The following is a 22,991-nucleotide window of genomic DNA, read 5'->3' as shown; positions in this document are numbered from 1 at the left end:
CACAGGAACTAGATCCACCCCACAGGAACTAGATCCACCTCAACACAAATGCAGAGAACATCTCCCACCAGTGGACAATTTTAAAAGTGGGTCAAGTCTGAGACTTAGTGCTCAAGATACCTGAAAGACGGCTTTGTATAATGAGCATCATGTGAAAGGAACACTGGAAATATGTTGAGTCTTGGTGGGCTGATGAGCAACTCGAGGTAGCTATGGACAAAAATAAACGTATCAGCAGTCTGGTTAGGAAGAGCAGGAGGCAAGGAAAGCAAGACACCAGGTGTATCTAAGACACAGATTCAAAGCCATCACTGTACAGTTCACACTAGTAGTGCTTTATTGGAGTATTGCACATGCAAGAGCCAAACTAGAGAGATGATTTCTGTAAGTTAATTGATGGCAGATTAATACACTTGGATCATCCTTACATAAACGCACTGGCTTTCTACATAAAGACAGCAACACATTTATTTAGTGTGTGTTTCTTCTGTTTTTACATAGTCAATATTTTTCAACAGTTAAGTCCCCTTTCCCTCCCCCCTCCCCCCAAACAAAAAAATATCTTCAGTAAATAAATATTATCCACTTTTATCTGGAAAGCCTATAGCTTTAATATACAGAGAGATGCTATTACACAGGTTACATTTGTAGTGTTAATGGTAGCTCATAACAACATTACAGAATGAGGAAGAACTCATGCTTATAAAAACACTGAGCGGGGGAGGAGGAGTGTGTTTGGCATAAGCTTGCCACTGACTAGGTGGAGACAGGAGGAGGGAGCAATGGGTGGGTAAATCACCAGTTGGGACCAAAGCCAGCTCACTGTCAAATGGAGCCTTGCACTTAGCCCAGATGGACAGGGAAATTGCTGCTGCTGCTTGTATGAGGCAGGGGATGAGAGTGGAGAGGTTTTTAAATCCCATGTCAAAGGGCCTGTTGTCATCTGGACAACCCGCTACATGTGGGAAGTTGTGGATGGTGAGCATGGGGGCAAACTGATTCTACTGGGCCAGTCAGACAAAGGCAGTGGGAAGATGCCAACAGGATGGCAGTCAAAGGGTTACCTGCAAGAAGAATACCATTTACCCACCAATTGCTACTTCATTATTTCCATGAAAAAAAAACTGTCCTGAGTTTTGTTTTTTCCCTCCCAAGCCTTGGAGTTGGGACTGAGGAGGTAAACAAATACAGACCAAGCTCGATCAGTTCAGCCCTGGGATGGAGCCAACCAGCATCACCCTGCCCCACAGCACATCCCAGCAACACAGGAGGCCCTAGAATTTACAAGGCCAAAAAAAAAAAAAAAGACAGAAAATGGTACAAGAGCAAATCTGCTCCCATCTTCTACCACCATATGTACCATCCTCACTGGTGGAAACAGAAGAGTAGCAAATGGGAAGCAGCAGATACAGGTCACATTGTCTGGAGCTATCAAAGGAGTCGAGGAGGTGTACAACTTCCATTAAAATCCAACAGAAGTTGGGCAGTTAACTCCCTCTGTGCACTTGGAAGCCCCAGTCTAGATCTACGGCTACACCACTGGAGGAAACCAAGTCTCTTCACTGTGTCTGGCTGGGTAAAGGCCTCCATTTAAGGTGGAAGCAGCTAGTTTCATTCTTTAAAAACTCCCTCTGCCTGGAAGTGTAAAAATAAACCTGAAATGCTGGTACCCGAGCTGATTTGGTCAATGTAATTTGGGGGACGGGGTTATTAAAGTTGGCAGGAGAAAGGGACATTGGAGGCTACATGATGGTCCAACTCGGACCACTTAGCATACATATACTCTGCCCTTTAAGAGAGACCATACTAAGTTTTTATGAGCTCTTTTTCTTTTTCTCCCTTGAACCTTGCATACATGTTAAATATCCCAAAAGTCTGTACAGCACATTGTTATCTATTACACTCACCAAAGATGCACCTGAAATCTACACGCAACATTTAAAACCAAAAGAGGTATATTTCAATAGAAAATTCATTTTTTACATCCCAGCACACAAGTAGTTGACAGTTGATGTTAAACACATTGGAAAGCATATCTTGACAAAATAAATACTAGAACCTAGAATAAAGCATCATTAGAACTTGCAACGGATCCCAATGTTAATTTAGTGTCACTGAGTACGTAGCTGTGATATCTAAGCACGATGAGAAACGCTTTCTGCTGAGCCATGTTGCTCTCCTCTGACACATCCTTCCCCTTCACCCACAAATACCAGAGCTGTCTCAGTTCTCTCCTCACTTGTGTAGAGGAAGCATTTACAATAAAGGGGTGGAAGAGTAATTGAGGTAACCATCTTCCAAGGACCAATGGAACAAGCCATTCCTTTCCTCAAAGGGATTCAACTGCTCCCATTCTTGCAAATCACAAGGAACAGAGCGGAGAAGATGGGAGATCCTGTTACAGGACATTGGAAAGCTCCAGCAGTAGCTCTGACGTTTACAACAGAGGCCATGGGCTAACATTCTGGGCTCTCACAGCTCCTTTTGACTTCTACAGCCCTCACGAGTGCTCAGCACGCTGAGCCGGGCCCCAGCGTTTTAGGCTCCAGATCTGACCTGCCTGGATAGCAGGGCTCCTTAGGGGGTGGGGTGAATGTGCACAAGAGAACTGGTGGTTCTTAAATAATTAATCTATCAAAATGCAACTCACTAGCCACAATCTCCTCTAGCATGTGCGCTCATTTCTCCCAAGGTGGGGTGTTTTCCCAGCTAATGTCTAGCCCACTCCATTAGCTAACGGATGTTCGCTTACAGCACCTGCTACCCTTTGAAACCAATGTTACGTCTGCCTCCCTGATAATACCAGATGATAAAGGGGAACGCAGAGACTGAGGTTCGTAAGGTTAGAAGCACAGCTCAGAGACCCTTTGACTCTCAGCAACCCGCAACACATTTCCACTCAGCCTTACCGGTTTCATTCCATTTTATTTTTCCCCTATCAGAGACTGCAGTCAGCCAAGTAGCAGCTCTACAAGATCTTGCCCAAGGGACCAGTCTCTTTCCAAGGAAGCAACTCTAGTTTATGCATGGTAGAGAGTTAATGGGGTTTAACCCCTTCTTTTCCTGCAGGTCAGGGACAACTACAGGCAGATTACCTGTCTTTCTCTAGAGGAAGAGGACTCCACAGAAGATCTCCAATGGCAATATCACGTAATGCCAAGCTTATCTCCAAGCCCCACAGTGATCCCATCCCATTGGCCCTCCCCTCCTCAGGTAACTCAAGTTCTGTACAAAACCCAGATTTCTAGCTGAGCACAGCACATCTAGCCCTCACAGCTGCTCCCAAGCCACAGAATTAAAGCTGGGGGTGGGGTGGCAGAGAAGAGGCAAAGGGTGGTTTCATTCCCCCTGCTTCGATCAAGCCATCTACATGTCCTGGCACCAGTTTTGAATCCACCCGCAGGCAGACGTACATTCTCCACAGCACAGGGCTGGCTGAGAACAGGCATATCCAAGCAGGGAAGGAACATTAGACCAGTGCAGGGGTTTGGAAGGACAATCTCAGCCCCTAAACGAAGAGGAATGAACCAAGGGTGAGTGAAGCAATGGAAGGAGAGGGGCAGAGAGAAAAAGGGGGAGTGGAAGAGAGGGCTGCCAGGGGCAAGGGAGGGCCGAGGTGGCAGCTGGAGAATGAAAGGGTGGGAAACCACGCATGTTTGAATGACTGGAGATCATACCGCACACTCCCCCAAAGTCTTTGAGCAAGCTGGTATAGTCCTTCTCGGCAGCCCATTCACCAATCACATGTTGCCTGGCCTTCTATCCAACAAGACTTACAAGTCACATTCCTTCAGCTGCCATCACTGACAACCCCCGCTCTGTCTCTCCCCTCGCCTGCCCCCCCAACAATTCTCTTGAAACTTCCTGCTTTGGTCCTCTTCCAAGACTCGCTGTTGAACAGCCCTGTCTCCAGCTGGCCTGTTTCAGAGATCCTAACACCACGCAGGCTGCTCTGTGACAACAAACGCAGGCTGAGATGGCACTTCCCCGTCCCCTCTATAGCTGATGCTCTAAGGTCCCGAGGTCTGCCTCTAGTGGCAAGTTACATTTGTTTAGAGTCAACATGGACAATTCTGCTTCAGGGCTGTCTCTCTAAAAGACTAAACACGCTGCAGTGAGCCATTAGGGGATGGACCATGCTTCATGCATATATCACGGCATAGCCAAAGCCTGAAGTACCCTACACATGCAGGCTAATGGAGACTGACCAGAATAAAACCAATTCAGATAAACATTCAGGTAGCTGGCACAGGGGAGAGACTTTTAGTGGTTTAAAGATGGTGAAAATGATGCACACATAGCAGTACACAGGGAAGTCATGCCATGAGGAATCAAAACGAAGCAGTTCACCGCCTAAAAATTCTTATGCCCTCAGGAACGACGACTAGTGAGTTGGGAGAAACAGCGTTCTAGATGCAAGTGTGCTTAACTGATACAGCACTTCTGTTACCTCGGCTCTTAAGTGTATGGACTCTCACCTCTATTGTTCCATCTTGCTCCATTGGCTTGCTACCCAGGAATCTGTGCAGGGTATGAGAGAGGGGGCAGGCGTGAGGGAGAGCAGTTTAGGACTATACTGGAAATGCCGGTCCCTGGGCTGCCTGTCCTTCAGGAGGACAGCGTTGTTACTTTATTCCTCTGACAAGCAAAGGGAACAGAATCCAAGCACGCAGGCGGAAGGGGTGGGGACAGTCGCCTCATAGCACTAGATGGTTGTAAGGAGGCACAGACTGCAAAGGGCACTCTACGTCTATTTCACATTACATACAATATGACCGCAGCCAGCCAGCGTTTGAGCCCAAACCTTCCAGCAGGAAAATAAAGAGCTGCATCTCCAGTATCTGCATCTCTACAGCCAAAGTGCCGGTTAAAATCTTTCCCCCGGTATCCATTTGCCTAGGAAGTCTCCTACAAGCAATCGCAACTCTGGCCCCTTTTTCTGATGACCTACCTCTTAACAACATTTCTGTTTTTACCTTCCAGTGCTAGAGGGCATACCGGGGACATTCAGCAAACATGCCCCTCCAGTGTGGCCAGTCTCACCCATTACGTCTTTCAGTCCCATCCATTTGCATGGATGTTATTCAAACAGTTGAGGAGATGAAGGCAGAGCCTGCTTAGCATCAGAGCTAATGATTGGAGAAGTATTCTCAAGCTAGGGAGAAATGTAACCGGTTTAAAAAGGCACACATTCTAGACAAAATACTATAGGGGAAAAGCTCCCACAGTGAGTGAAATACTTTGTATGATCTCTAGTGTTACAATAGCCATTTATCCCAGCATTCTCCCATTCATGGCCCTGCTGGACAAAGCTAACAAATTGCTTTCAAATCAGAGCAAGTTTAGGTCAACTCAGAGAAAAAAAATCCCATGAGACTACACACTGGAAGCACCACAGAGTAGAGAACAGCAACTGCCACATGGTACTAGGAGATTTTGGGGGGGAGGAGGAGCAAGAGGAGAATTTTAACTTGTGAAGTACATATTGAAAGAGAAAAGCTGTTGTTCTTTGCTGTCTAAACCTATTAGAAGCTGATACCTTGACATCTGTATCTAAAATTAAAATATATTTCCATTCCGTTTCAGGCAATTACATGCGGATTGACATTCAGACCAGCCTATTCGGAAGCACCTACCCGCAGAAGGGGATGGTCCCTATGTAAATCAAAGGCAAGGCCGCTCTCTCTACACTTTCAGATCAACAAGGTAAAGAAATACTCATGCATTTTTAAAGGGGATTTCGGCATTAAGAGCTGCTCTTATGCAGCTTGGATGGGAATGGGGGTGGGGGGAGGTTAAGTTAGTGCTGGAGAACTGTGGTCTGGCAGGAGCAGAGCTGGCCTTTAATACAAAAGTCAACTGAGGGGGAGGAAGGGGGGAAGAGAGGGTGTTTTAAAGATCAGCAAGAGAAGCAATTGATGAAACCAGGACAGCAAGGGGGTCATGGTTAGCCAAGAACTATGAAAGGACAATGTGACTGTACAGAGACATTCTTCTGCAGAGCATGGGGAAGGTAGCCAAGAGCGATCTTTACAGTGCGAAGAGGGCATCCTCTGAGCGTTCCTGCTTCTTCCTGCCTGAAGGATTCGTAGGAGGAGTGGGGGCCTCAAGCGGAGGAGAAGGTAAATTTGGGACTGTCTCAGCAGCTTTGGCTCGTTCTTCTAAAAATTTGTCAAACTCTGCAAAGCAAAAAACATTGAGAAGAATCAGAATTAGGGTTGAACCAGGGATCATCCTCTGCATGAACCTAACAGTGCATTGACTGTTCTCTGGGTATGCACAGGACCGGCAGAGCATATGCAGTATCACTGAAAGCTTCCTCATGCTGCCCCCTGCCCCAGTGTGTTCCATCCTTGACCCCACAAGGGATAAGAGTCGTCTCCATGGGCCATCAAAACCTCTTACCCCTTTGCTGAGCTTGCCAACAAGGGAGCAGCTAGTCCAGTTCCCAGAGCACAGGTATCCACACCAGAGAATTCACTACCAGAACTAGTACAGAGACCCAAACTCATTTCACATAAGGTCCCTGATACAGCCATCTGATGGTAATAACTTATGGTCAAATCCAACCTGGGATAGATTTGAACCGCTGACAAAAGTGAAAGGCTCTCTACCAGTGGGTCTCAATTTTTTCCACTTTGGAACGACCTCCTCCCACCTTGCTACATGGGAGGGGGAATGCTGTCAATAAGGGGTTACGAGCCCTAGGTTGAGAACCCATGCTCTGTCCCCACTGTCAATCCCTTGAGCCAACCTTTCATAGACACAAGCCACATGCACAAATATGACTTCCTCACGAGGGCACAGAGGGCCTAAGAAAGAAGCATCACAGTAATACAGTTTAGTCAGCAGAGTGGATCATCACTCACATGCCAGTCAAGGGTGCGATCCCAAACCTAGGGAGAAATACCATCTAGTGCTATTCTGGTGGGTGGGGAAAGGGGGAGGAAATGACCATTCCCCACACTCCAATGGATGGTATCTGAGTCATGCCTTCAATATTTTCTAGGTTCCCCCACCATTCTTATGGTGTTTCGAATCCCTTAAGTGAGCTTTGCTCTCTCTCACACTCATACTAAGCAAAGCACATAGGCACATTACGTGCCAGGATTGGTTTCTGAGCAACACATATGGGCATGTTGGGCAGGAATAAAGTCTGGGAACACACAGTACAAGTGGGGCACGTCCAGGGAAAGTGAAAAATCGCAGCAAGGGGGAAAAGAGTTGAAAGTTGGAGGGCATTTTCTTGGGCTTGTTTTTTTCTGAGCACTATATAATGCATAGCTCGTTACAGCTCTATGACATGCCGGGGCATGTTTCATTGACCCCGCAACCTATACTTTAACTGTGGTGTCTCGTTAAAGTTCAGAAATCAGATGCACTGTTTACATCAGGATTAACACCCTGAAAGCATGGCATCTACCCCCACAGAACCAATAGAATATGCCCCAACATGTCTTACTGCTAGGATATGGCTACTGCATTGGTTGTTGGGTTTTTTGTTTTTTTTTTTAATTAAATTTAATTTAGCTCTCTTATTTGGATATATCCTGCTGTCTGTCTGCCTGCCTTCTCCTGCTCCTCGAAGCCAGCGCAGCTGCTTTTGCAGAATTATTTTTTCTGTTAATAGGAGCTAAAATAGGAGCTTTCTGTGTTCACGATTTAACCCTTTTAAACAGCTCATTTTAAGATGATCATTTGGGATGTTAACACAGCTCTTGATTAATCTATTTTTCTAAAAGTAACTAATGAAAGCTGCTCAAAGTGCCTGATACCTCCTGTTAGAGGCAAGAAGGATAAATTTACACGGTTACGTCCATCTGCCAGGGAAGTGCCACATGGCAGCTAGGTCAGCAGAAGGGAGATTGGAACTAAAAGGGGAAAGTGGTGAGATGAAAAGGAAGAGAAAACTCAATTCCTTCCACCAGGAGGCAGGAGGGGCGAGAGAAAAGAGTCCTGGAGACTGGGAATAGAAACATCCCATCCTGAAATAACAGAGGACAATCATTTCCAAGTGCTTAGGGAGTTCAGTGGCTCGTATGTTGCTAAGGAGGCACTGCACAGCTACAGTGAAGATGAAGTGAAGCACAGAACCCTACCAGGGTAACCAGCACAAACAAGTGGGTTTTTTGAAGTTCCCTCCTGAAATTCTCCACCATTTCCCATTTCAGTGAAGATGCTCCAGAAGGATGCACTATGGAACATCAGCTACCAGGAGTTTGGTGGATCAGAAGAGGATCTCTGCTGGGTGACTGTATCAGAAGAAAGCAATATGGATAGTCTACTCTAAGGCACTGGACTGAGACCGCTGTGAAAGCCAGGGGCTTCTCTGCTTACCTTCACTTGTCACGCCTTCTTCCAGTTCTTCTCCTTTCTGCAGTTGGAACAAAGAAACAAGTATGAACACATGTACTTCACTTCTCTTTCAGTTTCACCCTAAGCATGTTTACAAGTAACCCATACCATTCATTACCTCTGCCCCTTTGCTTAACCACAGTTACTATTTGAGCAAGATGACCTAGATGAGTCACATGATGCTCATGTCAGGAAGCAGACGAACGACCCAGTATTTCTCCGTGTTGCAGAGCAAGAGAAATAGTCCAAATGATGGTGCTATTGATTATTGGCGACATCCATTATCAGTGCACTCCCCATTAGACCTGAGTGACAGTCAGTTAATCTCCATCTTCTCCACTTCCAAGACAGCAGGCCTTTTCTTATCAAGAGAAGCCACAACCTGATACAAAACTGAATAGCTAAAGGAAATGCTACCTCATCTGTTTACAATTCCTTTAGGACATCATGGCTGTGGCTTTCGTTAATAGTGCATCTTATTTAAAAGCTTAATCTTAATGAAATGTTTAGTGACCGTATTTTTCCTGAATAAATGGATGGTTCATTTTGGATTTAGAATTCATGATTATGGAAAAAAAAAAAAAAAGAAAAGAAAAAAAAAAAGCGCTGATTGTAAAGCAGGTGTTGCCATGAATGTAGACAAGAATAAGATGGGTAGGCTGAAATAAAGTGATAGGAAGCTAGTGTGTTGTCCAGGAGAAGTAACAAAGGTTAACATACCACAAGTTTAGTACATTTTTACCTTCAGACATCTAGCATGTGTTTCACCAGGATTTGAGAATTCACAATTATTAAATAAGGAAACTGTAATAAATCCCAACTAGGTGACATAATTTTCAAATAATTACCACATGAAAAAAAAATAACACTGTCAAGTATTTTAAACCCCCCAAAATCTAGTCTCCTTTGGAAGTGAGGAATAACTTCTCTGCCTCACTTTCCCCATCTGTAAAATGGGAATACCACCTGCCTTACCAGGGTTTTGGGAAGACTAACACTTTGAAGATTAAGCATCACGTAAGGTGTAAATATCATTCTATTGTACAGAAGGTTTTTTTAATGCGCACATAGCCAGGGCTTAGTGTATAACTCTATAGCTTGCTCTACCGTGTCATCAACTGAGCTGTACTGATGTTACTTCCTTGAAGTATTCCATGACAAGGCCTAGTCACGTACTTTGGGCTCCCTTGAACTGGGGAACAGGAGGCTGAACTAAGCATTTGTCAAAATAGGGAAAAGTAAAAATCAGCAGAGAAACTCCCCCTTCTTCCCCCAAGTGAAGTTTCAAGATTATAAAATGACATTAGCCAAAAGAAGAGGGGTGCAGGGGCAGAGAACAGACATTTAAAAGTACGTGAAAGTGTGCCACTGCTGTCACACCAATTTAAACGGAGACAGGTAAGATTTACTGTTTAACTGTAAAGAACTTCGGCCCCCAATTCAGCAGTCCCTGAGCAATGCCCTTCTGCCATGTACATTGGTCAAACTGGACGGTCTCTTTGTAAAAGAATAAATGGACACAAATCAGACGTCAAGAATTATAACATTCAAAAAACCAGTCAGAGAACACTTCAATCTCTCTGGTCAATCGATTACAGACCTGAGGGTGGCTATCCTTCAACAAAAAAACTTCAAAAACAGACTCCAAGGAGAGACTGCTGAATTGGAATTAATTTGCAAACTGGATACAATTAACTTAGTCTTGAATAGAGACTGGGAATGGATGAGTCATTACACAAAGTAAAACTATTTCCCCATGTTATTTCTCCCCCCCACTCCACCCCCCACTGTTCCTCAGATGTTCTTGTTAACAGCTGGAAATAGCCTACCTTGCTTGTCACCATGAAAGGTTTTCCTCCTCCCCCCCCCCCCCCCCCGCTGCTGGTGATGGCTCATCTTAAGTGATCACTCTCCTTACAGTGTGTATGATAAAACCCATTGTTTCATGTTCTCTGTGTGTGTATATAAATCTCCCCACTGTATTTTCCACCAAATGCATCTGATGAAGTGAGCTGTAGCTCACGAAAGCTTATGCTCAAATAAATTTGTTAGTCTCTAAGGTGCCACAAGTACTCCTTTTCTTTCAGCTCAGAAAGGATGAGGTGACTGCAAAGGGCAACTATAAGTCCATGTACTTATTTATTTCCTTCCCTGGGGAAAACCCCCAAATATATGCTTTATAAGGTGTCATTCCCTCCCCGTATAGGTAACCACGGAGGAGCAACAATAGCTTGCATTAAAAGTTACGCATATGCACAAGTCCTACTTCCTACATGAAAAACGAAATATAAAAAGTCAAGTCTCACCAAGTCGGTACTGAGCCACTCCTCAATGTCATCCATGACAGAGGACTGTGCAACGGGGATCTATGGAGTGCAGCAAGAGATACAGCAAGGCAGGCAAAACCAAAATACATCCACAATCATGGCCACAGAATGATGGAAAATGCCAGAAATAAGATGGAAAAAACAAAACAAAAAAAACCACAAAATAAGTTGTAAGATGCACTGAAAAAGCAACAAAATACAAATAGCATGCAAATAAAGCAACACTTAAATTATGAACAGTGAGGCTAACAAAACCAAAACAAAGATTATGGAGAATGTAACCAGATGTGAGAACTTTTTGATTACATATTAAAGCCATCAATGTGGACTGATGGCTCTAATCTGGATCACGTAACACTTTCGAGGATAGAATATTGGATATGGATTATATTTTGAAATACCTAACTTCAGAACCACCCCCCCCCCACAGCTTTTTGTTTTTGTTTTTAATGGACATTAATCATTGTTTAAGATTAGTAACAAACATAACAAAGGGGTTCATATACTGCAGTCTTCCCACAGGCAAATGAAGCCAATTTGATCAGTCCTTCCAGAGAGAAAGTAACCCAGAATGACCACATTCAGGATAAACTCTTCAGAATCAGAAGTAATTATACCAAAATGTTTCTTCCACAGGAGAGTCTCCCTGAACCTTGCTAAGATAGTTTGCCTAAAGAGCACTCCTTTCATTGTTTCTGGCTCTCTTCCTACTTATTCAAACACATTATGATAAAAACCACCATCTCCTGCTTTGTAATGGTTATGGACATAGATCTGATCTGTAATAATGTTATGGATACTTGGATGCAACTGTTGTGTTAATGGTGCGCATGATTGATCAGCGAGGGGAAGTTCCTGTAGGACTGTATGGATCCAACTTAACAGAGGGGCTGTGGAAAGAGCAAAGAGGAAAGTAACACAATAGACCTAAATAAGGACACCCCAGCACACACCTGGAAGACAATGGCATGCTTGCAGGCTCTAAGCTGAAGTGACACAGCTGTTTTGTCAGGCAGGGAGACTAAACACTAAACAATTAGAGCCTATGGAGGAAAAGAAGGGGGGTGAGTTGCCAAGGGCTGTCCAGGAAGAGGTCACGAAGCTCTGAAGGGTGGTGCGGGGGGGAGACAAGGTGACAGGGCAAAGCACCATGGAAGAGGCTCAGGGAAGTTAGTCCTACCAGGATCCCTGTGTGAATGATGGTAAAACGTCTGGTAAGATAGGCCCAGTCAGAGTGAGAGAATCATGTGATTCCATGCAGAGACAGGTGATGGCTAGAGGGTTGAGGCCAGGGTGCACCAGGAGGGGGCAGAGATGCAGTTTGCCCAGTAACTGACAGTAATGATATGGAGATCCCGAACACCACAGGAGCACTTGCAGTTTAGATTGGAACAGGCCAGATTTCTGTGCAGGACAAGTCTCCCTTTTTAATTTGCAAGGATAAACTGGATCATGCATGTAAGATGCTGAAGGCAGTGGTTCCAAGTTGCTGAGAACTAGCAAAAATGGCCATTAACAGGAGGATAGATTCTGGAGACAGTTTTTGACTTGCTAGCCTCCACGAACAAGTTGTGTCTTGCAGAGCTGACTAGTTGGTTTAATAGCTTTGGAGATTACTGACTTCAGACACGAGCCCCAGCTGTGCAATTATTCAGCCATCAGCAATTTAAAATCACAGGAATTTTAAACTGCTGTCTCTCTCTCTCTCTCATGTATTTATGTGGCCCCTATGATGTTTTGTTTTAAAGGAGGGTAATTTATAAAGCTATTGCAATTCATTTTTTTCAAAAGTCTATACACAAACAGAAAATGGGAATTAACCTATAAAACATTCACGCAACATTAAGAATAGACTTCAGTTCAAAAACTAAGGACGGATTGTTAAGATTTCTTTGTGATTTCATAGGGTTTTTCCAAAATTAATGAGATCATCTGTCCAAATGATTGTCCAAATCGGGAAAGATGAGAAAGGAGGGATAAGAGAACAGAGGATGAACCTTCAATCCATAAAATCCAAGGAAACTTGGAATTAAAGTTAGACACCATTATTTGAAGGCAGTTTTTGTTTGTGGTTTCATCAGCAATAAAGACCCCACCAAAAAAGTATTGCCAAGCCATTTCCTTAGTACTGATAACATCCAATATTCTACCCTTAAAAAGGCCCTGCGGTATTGTTAATAACACAAATTATGTTTCTACTCAATAAGATCCCACTTGAAAAGAAACAGTTATGAAATGACACCTCGAGTCTCTTGGTGAACTCATTAATGCTCTTAGAGTGTCTGTCCAACAAGGTTCATACTACTTGTCGCTAGACTACAGCCTTGTACTGGTTTAGCTAATTCTATTCCTTTCTGGATATTTAATACAACTGACACCAATACTTGCTTGGCTGCTATTCACTTCTTCCCTCGCTTGGTGATCAAAAATTATTCATAGGATATATTATGGTAGCAGTAGAGCTCTAAGGCACGTGTGAAGACACCTATTTCAGAGGAATCCTTCAATCTTGTCTTTTTAAGGCTGCAGTGACCCTCATGCAGCTAAAGCGTATCCTAATTTTAAACAATTTAATTAGCTACTTGATTGTCTGCAACTTGTAACTGCGTGTGTTTATTGCATATACTGCAGTGGAGATTTTAACTCATGTACAATATGTTCACTAACACAGCTTGTTGTGCCCGAGACATTGTAAATAAGATGCAACATCTTATAGGTCGGGCAAGCCCAGGCAGTTGAAGCCAACATGGGTACAGGGAATTAACTTTTTCAGAACATTGTATGAAGCACTTTACAGAATCCCTGGAAAAGTGAAAGTGAAATGACAGACAATGAGCTTGACATTGTCTTCAGAAGGAAGTGACTCAACTGGCCCTGGTGTATTGAGGATGGGAAGAGGGATCCTGCCACTAAGGGAAATAAAGATCTCCAAAAGATATCCAAAAACTTTGGCTGAGAGAGTTCATCTGCGCACGTCTGAAGCTATTCACCAAAAGTTTATTTCCCTAGCTCATCTGTGGCACAAGGAAGAGAAGACCGGGCTCCAGGGAAAGAGGATTTTATCTCTGGGAAGAGGATGTACCTCTCAATTGTCCCATGTCTTCCTTTTTCCCAGGCAGATGTGGTGGCGTTCCAATTTGTTAGTGCCCAACAATAAAGATAGTATATCAAGGTATCTTAATTATTGAGAGGAACCTGCCCCTTCCCCTGCCAGTTTGGTGTCTTTTAGGATGCGCAGCGGAGAGCAGTTTGTTTTAGCTTTTGGTGAATTCTGGTTTGTTTTTTTTATCCCAAACAATTGGGCCACTGACCTGCTGGCAACAGTGGCGGTTTTGCATTCTAAAGTAGAGTGGGTGGTTTATGAGATGTAAGCTTTTGACTTATGCAACAGGCACCTAGCCAGCACGCTGCTAGGTAGCATGTAAATAATTTAGACAAACCAACATTTTCGTTACACGTTGGCAGCTGTCCCAATCTAGGAGAGAGAAACTGGAACTATGTGCCCTCAAGTACTGTGGCCCTACCTTCAGTCAGAGCTGGTGCAAGGCATAAGCAGACTAAGCAAATGCTTAGGGCCCCATGCAGCTCAAGGTGGGCACCTATTAATTATTAGTGTGTGTTGTGTGGGGAGGCCCCCCCAAAATATTCCTGCTTGGTGCCCCCAATGGGCTAGCACCATAAGCAGGAGAAAACAGTGCCAAATTCACTAGAACAGCGTGCACAGAGTCCTAGAGTGAATTTCTTATGCATGCGGGTATGGCACAAAGGGAGTGGGGGAGAGAGAGAGAGGGAGAGGAACTAAACCTAAATTAAGGCTGTCACAGTTTGGAAAGAAGTCAAGTGCCGGTTCATGAAAAAGTTTAAATGCTCTGGCAACTTTTTAAAAAGACAAAACCCCTCCCCTTTAACATCCCTAACGTTGTAGAGACACAGCTGAGAGGTGTGTCAATATCATCCCTCTTTTCCACATCTCAACAGTACAAAAAGTTTCCAAAGAATTTGAACACCCAGTAGTTCAGGACTAGGATGCTAGTTATTCCATTTACACTGTAAATACTAATTAATTAATAAATATGGTTATGAACTACAGCCGGTTGAGAGAAACTGAGTTAATGATTAGTCCTGTTTTATTTTAGGAATATAATACGAACAAGGGTGAGCATCTTATGAGGGCAGAAACTGACACCTAGTTCATACTAGGGCAGCCAGATCCCCCCCAAAATCTGTATGCCTCCATGAATGCTGCAGTATCCTTTTTTCCAGGCCGAATAACCACAAGCCAATAAGCAGATATTGTGTTTGGTTTTTCAATAAGGCAGTGGCCTGAGTGGAGTGAACAGCAGGGGCACCAATTTCATGCTTCCCTGCACTTGTAAACAGTGGAAAAGCAAACACGGGGAACTAACTCAATCACAGGATTATTCATAATGGATGAGCCTCTAACAAAATGGAATAGATCAGTGGCTGCTACAGCTCCACACACCAGCCAGCGTCACAGGGAACTGCATCCAAAGGCATCAGCGGAGAAGCAGGTGCCATTCCTTTTACGGCTCTTTTGAGCTTATATTAGTAATTGTGGGTCTGAAACACTGGGAACCAGAGTTCCATTTCCAAGTTAGGTGCATACAGCTGGGCACATAGTGTGCCCATGACACACGCAGAGAACCCAGCACGCACTCAGGCATTTGCAAATGAATGTGACCAAGTCAGGCACCTTACTGGCTATGTACATGTCCAAATACCCAATTGCTGGGCACTGGCATGCATGTTGCAGGTGATGTGCAGTTTCACACACCTCACTTAAAAACCTGGGCTTGTATTATACTTTTCGATTTAGGATCCATTAGTTTAATTTCAGGGATGTGTTCTGATGCTATATACCCTTTACTTTCCAGATCTTAATTTTTCTCCCAACATGTCCCCTTTAGGCTGGGATCTTCAAAGTCCCCTCCAGGAGTTGGGTACCTCATTGAATTTCAGTAGGAATTGGATACCCAGCCCCTGTAAGCTCTTTCGATAGTCCCAGCTCTAAAGTTTAATAGTAAAAAGCCTCAGCCTGCTTCCAAAAAAATCCCCTTCCCGCCCCTTCAAAAAATCTAAACCACACACACACACACACACACCTACAAACCTGCAGTAAGTCTCATGTCAGGACTTTGACCATTCCTCCTAAAGATATGTGTGGTTATACTTGAAAGCAGGTCACAACAGTATTGAAACCTCAAACATTAAAAAAATGAGTCAGCTCCTCCCTCCCCCGAATCAAGACTGACTTAAAAATGAGTTATTTTAAAACAATTGTTGAGTTCTCTTTATTTCCCTCTGGTTTCTGAGCCTTTAAGGTACACTCAGGTCACACTTTCAAACTTTTCATCATAAGTAACAGAGCACAGAACTATTATTTAAATGAATGCTGAGATTCTCACGTGCTCAGCTGTCTCCAGGACCTGATGCTTTAAGTAAAACACCAGTATCACGAGACTCAAAATAAAACTGCCAGAGTTGGAAACTCTGCACTAGGTCCTCCCAATAAAGTCTAATCCTGAAAGCCTTAATGCAGGAAATATTCCTTAAATGGGACATTTGCCAGTGCCAATGGAACATGTCAATCCAGCTAGCACACTCAGGTTCCCTTGTTTTAGAATAAGCAGAAAAAGAGAAAGACACATAGAAGTACCCTTCTCCTATGCTACTCAATCCAATTAGGCTTGGTCCTGCAAACTTCATGTGCTGGGCTCGCCATGGAGTTAAGTGCCGCAGGAGTGGGCTGCTATTAAAGGAGTTCGAAAAGGAGCCAAGAAAATGACCCATCCCTGAATTAAATACTTGTGTTTATGCTTGAAAAGTGGATACTGCATATATAAATCGAGACAGTAAAAGGAACTAACAGGATCCCCAGCCCTGTTTCAAAGGTGAAGATGGACAGTAGAAACTGCTACAACTGGTGCCAGCAAGAGACTAATGGGACTGCAGGTCTTTGGGCAATATAAAAAGGAATTTTTGGAGACCTACCCCCTGAATATTAAACTTTCCCCATCCCCTAGACAATTATACAGGGCAGGAATAAAATCCTTGTACTGTCTGATTTGTGGTAGTTCAGCAGGTTGGGTGAGAGGCAAAACACAAGATGGTTATTCTACAAAAGGAACAGGAATGGGGAACAGGGTTCATTGTAATTGGTGAAATCCTCACCATTCCTTGCGTAATTAGCCACTTGTCTATGGGCTCCATGTCTGAGCTCCCACCTTTACCTCTCCTCTGCGTTGAGAGCAGAAATGCCCATAAAAAAAGAAACCACAGCAACACCCGTGATAAAGTAATAATACAACGGCAGTAAAACAGAAGCATATACTACGCATAGGGTCCTTTCTGGTAATACCCACTTAAAGACACCACCTGCTTCTGTCACCCTTCTTTGCGATCTGTACATCAGAAACAGGAGACCTGGCCTCTTGGCTTCCTTTGGGCAGGTTACAGAACTCACAATTTCTAAGTGAGGCTGACGTTTCTATTTTTCTTAAAAGTCGTCAGAATGTGGACTAGATGACACTGAAATCTGTCGGACCTCACAAAAATCCCTATGTTTAAGCCATTCTGGAACTTCCCTTTCTTGGGGTGATAATTCACATCAAACGTTATTTTTCCTCCAATTTTTCTTGGTCTCCAGAGAGACTGTCCAGGCTTAGCCTGGCAATGACAACCTTACAAAGGACACGATGATAGTGGCTGGGGGAGAGCAAATAATCATCGCTGGATGAAATAGTTTGGCGCCTTTCAAACTGCACATCTTTAGGGGCTTCACAGTTTAAGAGGACCAAAACCATAACATCTCATTTCAGGAGTTTGGCTGGGGAACATATCACGAGCTGGAATCACTCAATCTTCTCAACTTCTCCACAGTGTGGATAACAAAGATTATCTCATGGGCACTGCCCTTCCTAGTTGCCATCCTGTAACATCTCACTGGCAACTACAGCAATTCCCAACACGGAAAGGTAAAAGTAATATATTTTTAGCTGTCATCATATGATTTAGCAGCTGGAAGCAAGGATAGTCAACTGCCTATGACCAGCCATCTCACCATGGACCACCGTTTGAGAACAACTGCACTACTTCAGTTTAATGAGAAGAATTTTAACATAAGAGAACCTCATTAAAATGAGAAGTCTGAGAAGAATGTGCTGTAATAGGCTTTGGCCCCTCCCTGGATTACTTATAAGTGAAATATCCTTCAGTTAAGCCTTGTCCTAATTAAGCCACACATTAGTTTATAGAGAACAAGAAGCTACCAACAACTTTACTCCTACTACACCAACAGGGGTTGATAACTTTTAGATGTTATTAGCATTTTTATCATCACTAAGCAGTAGTGCCCAACAGCCTTGCATGATTTTGTAAAGTGTATTTTGTCTCCTAGCTATTCAGGGTTTATGTTTCCTCCCAGACAAGCAGTGCTTATGTTATCCAATCATAAAATGGGCTATTTTAGACTACGTGGTACAGTCACCAGGACCTTTGAAAAGAGGGTGAAGATCTGAGCTGTAATGACATCCCACAGCCCAAATTCAATAGTCCAGAAGAGTGACTGCTTTCAAATACTGTGACCAGTCAGATCAGTTCAGACATGTTCCTTTGAACTGACAACGCTTCAGGCAGAGTAACATCTATCTGGTGTGAGTGACAGGTGGTGGCAGTGCCTGAAGCAGGTATAAAATAAGAACAAGACTGCTAATGAATAAGGATACAAAGCCCTTAGCCACCAGTGGAATAGAGCCCCCATTGCCAAGGGCTTGCATGTCACAACAGCACTCACCATTGGTAATTCCAAAGTTAGCCAGCAAAAAAGGAGGGATTAAAGATTCTGTTCTCAACAGTCTAAGTGGCAGCAAGCAGCTGGGCACACCTGGCCTGACTCACCCACAAACATTCATTCCCATTTCTCACTGGCTCAGAGTGAAAGTTCGCTGGGCTGGCCAGATGCCTCAGAATATATTGCAACCTGCCAGCATGTGAGAGAATCGAGAAGGGATCAACATGGGATGGGGAGATGCAACTCAGCTGATGGAGAAGGATGTGTGCTGCGTTGGCTCTTCCATGCTCCCTAGTGGTCAATACAGAGCCAGGTTGGGGGCTCTGAACTCCTTCAGCCATCACTAGACTTATAGTGACAACCATGAATGTACAAAGTGGTAAAAAGGGGTTGGGGAAATATCTGGGAATTTCACTTGCTCCTTACTCAGCTCACATCCCTAGATGGGGCTGGCCAAAGGAGTTAAAGGCATCCCCAGTGTGAGCTCTCACTCTAGGTCACAATTATCTAGTTTGTTATAACTTCAGACAGATTGTGTTCCTTCTGAACAACTATATTAACTTTCATAGACAAGAATTAATCAGTGTTCATAGAAGGTTACCCACACTCAATTCTGTAGTGGTTCCTTCCAGAAAGCTAGACATCCAGGCAGATTGCAAGATTACAGAAACATTCATCCACTGTGTTTTTGTGATGTTATTTATGCTGAATACATTAAGTAGCAATTCTCTTTAGGAATGGTTACCAAGCAAGTATGTGTTCTTTTTATATTTATTTCAACATAGCCCTCACTGGCATCCACACTAAATGCAATGGACAATGCTACTTCTGAATCATTGGTGGGATATCAAATGAAAAGTTTAACTCAGACACAAATGCAGCATTGCATGTCACGCTCCCAGCTTTGTGCTGGAGTGCTTGTTTCAGAGGGCAGCAATTCAGAGCAATGACATACCCCTCCTGTGTTCTGTTTTCGAACGTCCAGAGCAGATGCCAGTCCTTTGACAGCCTGCGGATCCTCATACGTCACGCTGAAACAAAGGAACAAACAGAACTAATGCAAATCCAGCCGCCCCTGAATGCCAGAACAAATGCATTAGGCACTAATCTACTAGTCTGCCACTTGTTTTATTTGAGACTAGCATGGAGCATATAGAATCATAGAATATCAGGGTTGGAAGGGACCTCAGGAGGTCATCTAGTCCAACCCCCTGCTCAAAGCAGGACCAATCCCCAACTAAATCATCCCAGCCAGGGCTTTGTCAAGCCTGACCTTAAAAACGTGTAAGGAAAGAGATTCCACCACCTCCCTAGGTAATGCATTCCAGTGTTTTACCGCCCTCCTAGTGAAAAAGTTTTTCCTAATATCCAACCTAAACCTCCCCCACTGCAACTTGAGACCATTACTCCTCGTTCTGTCATCTGCTACCACTGAGAACAGTCTAGATCCATCCTCTTTGGAACCCCCTTTCAGGTAGTTGAAAGCAGCTATCAAATCCCCCCTCATTCTTCTCTTCTGCAGACTAAACAATCCGAGTTCCCTCAGCCTCTCCTCATAAGTCATGTGTTCCAGTCCCCTAATCATTTTTCAGAGTAGCAGCCATGTTAGTCTGTATTCGCAAAAAGAAAAGGAGTACTTGTGGCACCTTAGAGATAAGGTGCCACAAATACTCCTTTTCTTTTTGCTAATCATTTTTGTTGCCCTCCACTGGACATTTTCCAATTTTTATCATTTTTATGAGTGCAGTAGGTGCCTCTCAGTACAGATAAAAACACATTCTCTGACCCGAGGTGATTACAAATGGATTTCAGATCTGATGCAATATGGGATGTGTAAGAGACAGAGTAGGGAGCGGGTGGGGAGGCAGGACAGGCATCAAATATGATGACCAAGTTACTCATGGAAGGCTAGGGCATAGCACAATGGAGCAAACAGGTTGTTGGGGTTTTGTTGTTTTTTTTTTTTTTTTGAGACAGAATAAGATTTAAATCGTTAAGTTTCTTACAGTTATCATGGTAGAAGTGAGCCTTCAGGTGGCTTTGGAGGTCCGCTCAGAAAGGGCATTCCAAATGCAGAGGACAGTGCAGAAGAATGCATGAAAATGATAGGGAAGAAGCAGGCACATGGGGCTTGGAAGCTGGCATCAATGGTAGAGCAGGGGGCGCAAAATGCTGGGACTGGATAGAGACCAGTTAAGTTTCTGTGAAGCCTTAAAAAGTGGTGACAAGAAGCTTGAACATGATGTGGTGAAGGGGGAGCCAGTGGAGGGAAGGGGAGATATGACCTCATCAAATAAAGGGTAGGGAAGAAGGTCCTACCAGTTATGGAGAAGGCCATGATGGAGGTGGCCACAATAATCAACAAGTGGTATAAGGAAACAAAGATGTAGGAAAACACACTAGCTCGGTTCACCAGATCTGCTGCCTGTTTACTGGGTATTTAAAAAGATATGCAAAATTGCTATTGAAAAGGATCATAACCATAGTTATTTAGCTAAGGGAACACTACTATCACTTCTCCTTCATGCACAAGGGCTAGTAATCAACTCTTTCAAGTAGATACCAACACCTACTTGTAAATTAGCCACTGGGTGGTGCTACATGCCTGACTTGGTGAAACACCTCTCCCTGGCATGCCTGCTTCTACCAGCCTGAGTACCTGCGATCCACAATCTCTGCCTTAACAATGAGGAGTCCTTGTGGCACCTCTCTGCCTTGCTTCTGCAGCAGAATAAGCTACAGCCAAGTCTCTAGGGAGTTGCTTCACTCTCTTTTAACAGCATAAGAGCTAATGAAGGTACAATAATCCTCCCTTCTTCATGCTGCCCAGCCAACATACCTTGATCTGGAGCAGCAGGAACCAGCCCTAAGGGTGAGATGGTAATTCAGTTCCCAGGCTCAGGTGGTAACGATTGATTATTACAGACCTGTGCATGTTGAAGCCATGACCTATAGGTGAAAGACTAAGGGCATGTCTACACTGCAATTAGACACCTGCAGCCGACCCAGGCCAGCTGAACTGGGCTCAAAGAGCTCAGGCTACGGGACCACTTAATTGCAGTGCAGACGTTCTGGTTTGGCTGCAGCCCAAGCTCTGAGAATCTCCAACCTTGCAGGGTCCTAGAGCCCGCACTCCACGCTGACTGTGGATGTCTATGCTGCAATTAAATAGCACCCCAGCCCGAGCCCAAGGCAGGTGGCATGGGCCAGCCACGAGTTTTTAACTGCAGTATAGACTTACCCTAAGCCATTGCTAGTCTTCCAAAGTTTGCTCTCATATTCGGATACCTTCAGGGTTATTTAGGGGAAGGTTAATTCCCATACCCACTATGTAGAAAAAGAATTTAAGTGATTTAATTCCTAAGTTTCTAGGTGACTTGGAAATTCAGAGGTGAAACGAGATGGCACCTGAAATTACTGAACCAATCTACAGTGGACCTTGGCCTATAAAAACGACCTCTCCACCTACCAAATAATCCAATGAAATCCAGCAGGAGAAAATCTAGGTTAAGTAAGGTAAAAGGATGAAAATCCACGTAATTTGAGCTATAAGATCACTTTGATCTGAAGAGGCCTCAAATTTTTTTCCCTACGAATAAAGAGCATTTAAAACCAAATGCCAACTTACCTCTTCCGCTGGTCAGCCAAGGAACTGCCTCTTGTCTGTGCAAACATGTCAAAGTCGTCTCGAGGGTTACAGTGTTGAAGGGAGCTGAGTGTTCCACTGACACTGTTTGTGCCCAAGTCTACAACAACAACAACAGAGAATAAAGGACCAATAGAATAGCGAACTGTGATCAAGTACCAGTCAGAAATACCTAGGATACACAAGAAATCAGCAGCAATATAGGATAGTTATAGTGAAAAGTAGATGAGAGCCATAATATTGCACTGAGAACTGAAGAAGTGTATAGGAGACATCCTCTGGACCCAGTCCACAAGAGGGTTGAAACTGTGCTAGCCACAGTCCTGTTTATACATGGTAGCTGCTAGCAGAATTTTTACCCTGAGTAACTTGGATAGAGATTTCCCATCGCTCAAGAACCATGATATAGACTATACCTCCTAAGTAGTATAAAGCTGCCTTCTCTCCTCCCAGCCTCCACTTTTGTTGTTTTTAAGAACCCAGGTAGGGAGGGAATGAGGAAAAACAAACGCAGGAAAGTGAGTGGAGAGGAGAAGAAGAAAGTTAATGGAATGAGAGAAAGTCATTTGCATTTTTCTGTATTATGAATTTGCACTGAGATTCAATTGGTTTCACATGGTTCTGTCAGTGATAAAGAAGCAATCACAGCCACATAGCTAATTTTAAACAATTTTCATAGATTCCTGGATGATAAAGCCAGAATGGACTCCTATCATTTAGTCTGACCTCCTGTGTAACACAGGGCAAAAGACTTCCCAGAATTAGTTCTTGTTTGAACTAGAGCCTCTCTCTTGGAAAAGCATCCAGTCTCGATTTAAAAATTGCCTGTGATGGTGAAATCTGCCACAACTCT

General features: G+C 43.8%; 1 protein-coding gene across 3 annotated transcripts in view; it reads right to left on the bottom strand.

Moving 5' to 3' along the window:
• Positions 1-314: 314 nt before the first annotated feature.
• The window catches only part of TOM1L2 (target of myb1 like 2 membrane trafficking protein), a 66,211-nt gene continuing 43,534 nt past the window's right edge, over positions 315-22,991 (bottom strand). The window contains exons 11-16 of one of the 3 annotated variants that reach the window (XM_038419475.2): positions 22,121-22,238; positions 19,448-19,523; positions 16,875-16,940; positions 10,662-10,721; positions 8,338-8,374; positions 315-6,179 (exon numbers count right to left, since the gene is read on the bottom strand). In XM_038419475.2, coding sequence (XP_038275403.1) covers positions 6,031-6,179; positions 8,338-8,374; positions 10,662-10,721; positions 16,875-16,940; positions 19,448-19,523; positions 22,121-22,238 — 506 coding nt within the window. In that variant the 3' untranslated portion in view covers positions 315-6,030. The remainder of the gene's footprint in view (positions 6,180-8,337; positions 8,375-10,661; positions 10,722-16,874; positions 16,941-19,447; positions 19,524-22,120; positions 22,239-22,991) is intronic. The other 2 variants (XM_038419476.2, XM_038419477.2) reach the window with 2 other exon arrangements.

Source organism: Dermochelys coriacea, chromosome 10 (genome assembly GCF_009764565.3).
Source record: "Dermochelys coriacea isolate rDerCor1 chromosome 10, rDerCor1.pri.v4, whole genome shotgun sequence".
In the NCBI taxonomy this organism is placed as follows: Eukaryota; Metazoa; Chordata; order Testudines; family Dermochelyidae; genus Dermochelys; species Dermochelys coriacea.
The sequence above is the reverse complement of the archived record's forward strand: the minus strand, read 5'-3'. Positions and strand labels throughout refer to the sequence as shown.